Below are 7,449 nucleotides of genomic sequence, written 5' to 3'. Positions count from 1 at the left end.
AAAAAAATGGACCACAACAATTCAATTGAAAGCATAAAAAACAATTCAAATCAAAATACAATTAAGGCTGACTTTTTTCTTTTTTTTTTTCAATTTAGTGCAGTTCTTAAAAGTTTAATTTAATTACCCCTAAATGGTACATCTCAAGGTAATAAGATTTCCTTTATGTAATATGGAATGGAAAGCAAATTGTAAAAACTATTGGGTGTAAGTAGGGAAAAAGATAGATACCTAAAAAAAATATGCTAAGGTCTGTAGATTGATTTAACAATTTAATAAAAAATAATGATAACAATTTGGCTCCAGCTCAACCAAAATACGCAATTTAAATGAAGATGAAGAAAGCAAAGTCAAATTACACATTATGACGTAAATAAAATTAGCAAATTCTACATGGCAAATAAAAAAGTCAAGAAATCTGCCAATCAGATTGTAAGGACTAAGACGTGTTTTTTTTTTTTTTAATTTTTTTTTCTCTTTTTGAACTCCAATGCTTGATGTTTGTCTACCTTATCGATCCAGAGCGTATGGATGAAACCTTGCAAATGCCAGCTGATGTGGTTAATGGAACATCTTTGTAGCATGCCACTAGTTCCTCATTACTGTGCAAATCGACTTGCAATGTTTCCCATACTTTCTTCTTTGGGTTTAAGAGTTCATCAGGACTACCTTCGTACCCTGGGAATGTAATTCTTTCTCCAACCTGAGCAGAACTGGGTGGCTCAACCAACTCAACCTGGAGAGACCACAGCAATCAGATATTTAGTACTTTACTTTGCGAGAGAAGCACTTTAAAAGGAACACACAAAATACCCAAACAAACAAGAAAAAAGAAAGTTTACTGAACAAAATCAATTTTAGCTGCAGGCAGTGTATACATACAACTAAAACACACTGCCCTATGTAGCAATAAGCATATGCTCAATCTATGTATCTCATTATCCAGACACGAGATAGGGGGAAATCTAGGGGAATCAGACATGCCTCCAGTCTAATTATATCCACTATGTCAAGACAACCAAAGAAATGGCAACCTAAATACCAAATTCCAGGTCCTACCCCTTAAAGGACCAATTTTATCTTTGAAACTACTTGTAAAGAATCGGGAGGGGGAATCTCAAAGATTGATTGTTAATGTTTCTGAGTTGAAAAGGTATAATACAAACAAGTGTTGGGCAAAATTATATATCAATCTTGGGGAACTCTGTTGTCATCCAATCAGCACTCAACATTTGTGATCATAAAATAACTTCATAATCACAAACACTAGGCACATGCACAATCACACTGAATCTTATAATCATGACATTAGCTATAATAACACCATAATAATAAATAACACAGTAATTTAAAGTGCTGGAAACAGTTCAACACCCTGATGTACAGGTATTGTGTTTTTCCTTACCTTGGTGTGATCATCATTGGAAGCAGCAAGGACCATTGCTTGGGATTTGATGCCCCTCATGGTTGCTGGTTTTAGGTTGCAAAGAACACAGACCTTTCGGTTCTGAATAAATTTATTAGCATTAATTAACCAGTAGATAAAAATAGTAGCTGCATAATTTGTTATATTAACATAATATGGAAGCTCTGATTAGACAAAAACCTGCATTTCATCAAGTGGTATATACTTGACAAGCCCACTGACAACAGTTCTGGTTTGTTCTTCACCAACATCAATCTCTTCAACATATAGCGAATCTGCATCAGGATGTTTTTGAGCTTTTTTTATGAGTCCAACCCGGATATCAAGCCTTGTGATGGTAATAATATCTGGTTCAGCAGCAGCTTTGTTTTTGGCTTCATTTGATGATTTTGCTGATTTTTTCTTTCCATTGGCATCTGTAGGAATCATAAATTTTGATAAGAACTATGAAAGATTCATAAATTTTTTAAGAGTAGGAATCAGCTTTTGCATACCCACAACAAATGAGAACAATTTCTATTGAGTGCTCCTTTCAGAAAAAAAAGAAAAATAATCTAATGATTGATATAATGAATAAAAAAAAAATCGTGTGACTCATCAGGTTAAAATGGAGTGCTGGAATAAAAAAAGGTTCAACCTTAAAGCCACCATTTAATTTATCGTGTTGAATATGATTGAATGTCACACTTTTGTGGTGTAGCTGCCTACCCATTTGGGATGTTAAGTAATACTCAAAGGCATTACTGCTTTAGATATACCTTCCCCCTTTTCTTCAATAGGTTCATGTTTCGTGAAAATTATATGACAACATCCCATCCTCTGACTTTGTTTTCCATCTTTTAAAACACCAAAACTCTCTTTAGAAATGGAAGAGGGGGGAAATCACCTGAAACTTTTGTTTTCTTCAGTTGCTCAGCAACCTTTTCAGCTTCAGCCTCTGCACGGACAATCCTATCAGCTTGACTTCCTGCAAATTTCTTCCTGTAGAACTCCACTTCTTCATCTTTCTGGTCAACAATTTTGAACACATCAATGACAATAAGGTAAAAGCAATTTGAATCCCTTTACTAATTTTCAGAAAGCAGGTCACTTACCAGTTCCTTGAACAATGGCTTGGGTGTTCCAATTCTATGACCAGCACTTATGATATCCCAGGGTTTCTTTACCCTATTAACATCCCCTTTCTCATCACAAAGTGAGACATGTATCTCCGCAGGCAAATTTAGCTGCTTAAACACCTTTAGTGCAGGAAAAAAGACAAGTACTGAGAATCTTTGGAATAAGTAGCCAAAATTAAAAAAGACTGCCATAAATGCAATATAATTAGGCAGGGAATTAACTTACTTCAAGAGTGAAAGATGGGATAAAAGGTTCTAATAAACAAGCAAGAAGATACACAATCCCAGCTGCAGTTTTCATGACAAGGGAGCAGAGAGATCTGTTTTCCTTGTAAAGGCGCCAGAATTCTGCTTCCTGTAAATTTAATTGCAAAAACAATCAGAACTTAGGCATTCATTTAACATGAATATAGAATAAAAATGAATTGTGTTGTCAGGGGAATGCAATATAACAGCTCCAAAGTTACCTGCAGATATGCATTTCCCTCGCTAGATATGCTCATTGCAGTTTTCAATCCTTGCTTTAGTTTAACCTTGACAAATTACAAAAAGAAAATCAAAATGTGATAATAATTAAATTAAAGTAAAAGACAGTACACTGTAGTGATTACAATTTACAATATCATGTTACAAGATAGGCTACCTTTTCCATTGCTTCTATGTATTGATCTATATATGCAGAAACTTTATCAGCCAATTTCTTGGTCAAATTATGCGAGTCACCACTTACATCATCAGGAACAGAGGGAATAATGGAATCATATCCTTGACCTTTACAAGACAGAGTAATGTGTGCATTGAACAACAGAAAGAATCAGCAAATGAAATAACTTTTTATAAAAAGCAGGAATAATGAACAAAATAATATGAATAGATCTTTAGACTACACAAAAACTTAAAAAAGACAAATATTTATCAATAGATGTAATTTTTAAGGATTTATAGCAGCTAATCAGTAGATGCTCAGAAAAATGATGAAAGAGTTCAACCAACCTGCAGGTTTGGCAATAAAACTCAAAACTCTGTTGATGAAGTTGCCCAAATTATTCAACAACTCACTATTTAATTTAGCTTGCAAGTCAGGCCAAGTAAATAATGTATCTGATACCTACAACGCATAATCACATTCAAAGATTTAATAAACAGGGAGAATATAACATCCATTAGTGTTTCAATTTCACAAAAGACAAGACAGGTACAATAGGATCGATAAATTATGTTTAAAGTATAATTACCTCGGGCCTATTTGTGAGCAAGTAATATCTCCACACTTCAACTGGAATATTAGTATCTTTCACGTCATTACCAAATACCCCAATGCCTTTGCTCTTAGAAAATTTTCCTAAAATTAATTTTCAGTAAAATCTTGTTACTTCATAATGTTCAAAGGTCAGTCATTATCACTTCTATTGAAAGTCAGCTATCGGGCAATATGCATCATTAGGCCCATTTTGGATTAGCTTCTAGCCTACCAGCCTATGGCAGCTTCTTTCAATTAAGATAAGTATATGATTCCTAACTTATAAAAAAAAAAAAAACTGATAAGTTTTAAATAACTTCTAGCCTACCAGCCTATGGACAAGTTAAAGCTTTTAAAAAGTTGAGGTACATAAGTTGATTAACTTATGCAAAAAACAAATGTTTATTTTACCTCTTTTAATCTATAAGTGTTTTTTGAGAAGTTTATCAAAACCAGCTCTCACAGGCAAACCATTGCAAAACCAATAACTAACCTGCTTCATAATTCAAGTATTCTGTAACACTAATAGTCTTCATTAATGTCCAGTTTTCACCAGTTCCAAGTAAAGTAGATGGAAACATCACCTGAACAATAAATTCCAACAGGTTACAAATAACTTTTAACACAGCTGGAAAATTACAGATCAGAGAGGGAAAATGATAGAAAACAAGATACTGACATATATTGTTCCAAGTAAACACAAGATCACATAATAACACATAAATCCTCAAATTGTATAAAGACAACTACTTACAGTGTGGAATGGCACATTGTCCTTGCCCATAAACTGATACAACTCCACATTCTCTGGGTTTTTCCACCATTTCTCCCAATCACGTGTGTAACACGAAGTGATTGAGACATATCCAATAGGTGCATCAAACCAAACATAGAAAACCTTCCAATATTGAGCATAAATTATAAAATTAATAAATGAAAACAACCAAAATTTTGAAAAGTTCAATAAAAAAACTGACCTTGTCACTGTATTTTTCATGTGGAACAGGAACCCCCCACTTTAAATCCCTCGTAATACAGCGTGGCTTTAATCCTTCTCTAAGCCATGAATTTGTTGTTTGGATAGCATTCTGACTCCATCCACCAGCCACAGACATCTCACTGATGTATTTTTCCAATCTATCTTTCAATAGAGGGAGTTCGAGAAACAAGTGGTCTGTATCACGAATACGAGGAGCTTTCTGGCAAACCTGTAACAGAAGTCAAAAAAACTCACCTAAGAAGTTCTCAGTTTTCAACTACCCCAACAACTATAAAATTTTACTGGTACACTACAAGTAAATGAACATGAATGCTCTAGAAAGCATGATTAAAGCAAAACGAATCAAAAAGAACCACACAAGGAAACTCATCGCAAAGGGAAAACAAAACTATAGGAACAGGGTAGTGCAATGAAAGCATGAAACCTAAAGCTACTAAACTAGCCTCATTCAGGAAGATCATCCGCATAAATCACAACTAATACTTTCACGAATTGGAATGGAACCATTAATCAACCAGAAAAACCTAGAGTTAAAGTTTAGAAGAAATGGGGGAGGGGGTGTTAATACCTTGCATCTGGGACTTTTCAATTCTGTTGGATTTAGAAGCTTTCCACACTTCTCACATTGGTCTCCTCGTGCAGAATCATAGTCACACCCCAGAGTTGGGCAGGTTCCCTCCACAAGCCTATCAGCTAAGAACTTTTCACAAGTGTCGCAGTAAAGCTGAAATATGAAAGGCATTTAAGTAAAGCAGAGTATAATAATCACATCCTTCAAAATTTAACATGAAACTAATCTTCAACTTTCAACGAAATAGGAGAAAATATTAACACCAACACAAAATAATTAAATAAATACAGTTCAGCCAAAGAACCTGCTGCATTGTGTTCTCGGAGAGCCACTTGTTGTCAAATATCTTTTTAAAAATTGCTTGGCAAACTTCAGTCTGCTCAGGGCACGAAGTCCGCCCAAATTCATCGAAACTTATATTGAACCAATCGTAGACTTCCTTATGAACAGCATGGTACCTACAAATTCAGAGAGTTAAGAGTCTAATCAAGATTTCACTCAAGGAATGAGTGAGCGTAAAACAATAGACTCCCAAATCTAGTCCACCACATCATGAAATATTATAGACTTGCAACAATCCTTTGAGTCAATGCTTTGAATACAACTAAGCCAAGCCATTAACCCTCACCACATAAGCAATGAAAAAAATGATTATGATTATAATTATAGCAAGCAGAATGAATAAAAAGCTTAAAAAGGAAAGCCATACTTGTCACAAATCTCCTTAGGAGAGCATTTTTCTTCCATGGCTTTAGTCTCTGTCGCCGTTCCATACTCATCAGTACCGCAGATGTAAATAGCGTTATAACCGCGAAGCCGACAGTAGCGAGCAAACACATCAGCACTCAACACGCCTAATCAAAATCATGCCAATACATTAATCTCTATAGAATCAATCGCGAATTTCAACGAGACACAGACGAATTGAAATTGAAGGAACGGAACGGGAAAATGGTGTTAAGAGAGAGAGAAGGGAACGTACATCCAATGATGTTGCCGAGATGAGGGACGTTGTTGACGTAAGGCAAGGCACTGGTGATGAGGATGTTGCGCTTTCCTTCCACGGGAAGCTTCGCCGCTTTCCGATTCTCCGCCATTAGAAAGGAATCTCGTGGCGCTGGAATATTGGTTCGCCGGAGAGATGAAGCAGCGCCGCCGCAGAAACAAGCGGACGAATGATGGATGAGAAGGATGGGAGGGTTAGGGTGAGTGAGACTGAGACCGGCGCTTTGTTGCAATGGAACTGTTAGCTTGTGTGTAATTAAGACAACTTATTTACGATTTTCTGTTTTTTTTTTCTTCTTAAATTTATTCGTATCTATATATAAGACTATTATATATTTTAATGTAAACAATATTCTTACAAGTTTAACCGATTGTTTTTTTTAATGTACACGATATTTTTATAAGTTTAACCTAAATAAAAATTTAAAAATTGCACAATAATAATTAATAAATGTTATATAAATTTTAATTTTAAAAAATTATTAAATAATAACAATCATATAGTATTTCAAGTAGAGGTACGGAGTGTAAAAAAAATTGCATGGTTAATAAATCATAAATTATTATCCACTATATATCAAGGTGTATTTTTTTATTTTGGTGTAGAATATATTTTTCACAACTTTAATTCTTAAAATGCAAATAAAAAATTGCATAATAATAATTAATAAAAGTTATAAAAGAAATATAATCTTAATAAAAAAATTACAATAATATTTGTACACTATTTTATGGTAACAAAAAATACACACATTATATTAGTAACACGGTAATTCAAGTGGAGATACAAAATATCTTATCCTCCAAAATATCTTATCTTCTCATTAGTATATATAATTTTTGTTTAACTATCAATATTTTTAGTATGGTTATCAGACACAATTTTGAAAAAAAAAATTTACATTATACATAAACATAAATTATTATTTATTATGTATAAAGGTGATTTTTTATTTTGGTGTGCACAATATTTTTAATAAGTAATAAAAATTACACGATAATAATTCATAAAGGTAATAAAAATCACATATTATTACTAATGTGGTTATTTATGTGGAGATAGGAATGCATTTCTTTTCAATAGTAAAG

At 33.7% G+C, this 7,449-nt stretch overlaps 1 protein-coding gene across 1 annotated transcript; it reads right to left on the bottom strand.

Annotated features, from left to right (window-relative positions):
- Window positions 1–232: 232 nt before the first annotated feature.
- Window positions 233–6,613, bottom strand: LOC109798781 (methionine-tRNA ligase, putative / methionyl-tRNA synthetase, putative / MetRS). The gene is made up of 17 exons (XM_020359177.3): window positions 6,338–6,613; window positions 6,065–6,209; window positions 5,660–5,813; window positions 5,353–5,508; window positions 4,762–4,992; window positions 4,539–4,682; window positions 4,278–4,368; window positions 3,780–3,886; window positions 3,538–3,652; window positions 3,188–3,315; window positions 3,012–3,077; window positions 2,771–2,899; window positions 2,521–2,664; window positions 2,313–2,433; window positions 1,607–1,842; window positions 1,406–1,507; window positions 233–736 (listed from the first exon to the last, which is right to left on the bottom strand). Exons 1-17 carry the CDS (start codon window positions 6,450–6,452, stop codon window positions 506–508), a joined length of 2,415 nt encoding a protein of 804 aa, XP_020214766.1. The 5' UTR covers window positions 6,453–6,613; the 3' UTR covers window positions 233–505.
- Between the last annotated feature and the right edge of the window lie 836 nt (window positions 6,614–7,449).

The sequence above is a fragment of the Cajanus cajan genome, chromosome 8 (genome assembly GCF_000230855.2).
Source record: "Cajanus cajan strain Asha chromosome 8, NIPB_CcT2T_4, whole genome shotgun sequence".
Lineage (NCBI taxonomy): Eukaryota > Viridiplantae > Streptophyta > Magnoliopsida > Fabales > Fabaceae > Cajanus > Cajanus cajan.
Note: the sequence above shows the minus strand (reverse complement) of the source record. Positions and strands in the feature narration are given on the sequence as shown.

Bases quoted from the DNA above. Each gene is read 5' to 3' on its own strand.
- LOC109798781 (XM_020359177.3), bottom strand. From the start codon at position 6,452: ATGGCGGAGAATCGGAAAGCGGCGAAGCTTCCCGTGGAAGGAAAGCGC. The intron at 4,683-4,761 runs GTCAGTTTTTTT...CAATATTGGAAG, and splicing joins ATGAAAAATACAGTGACAAG to GTTTTCTATGTTTGGTTTGA. The intron at 1,508-1,606 runs GTTTTTGTCTAA...AAATTTATTCAG, and splicing joins TACCACTTGATGAAATGCAG to AACCGAAAGGTCTGTGTTCT.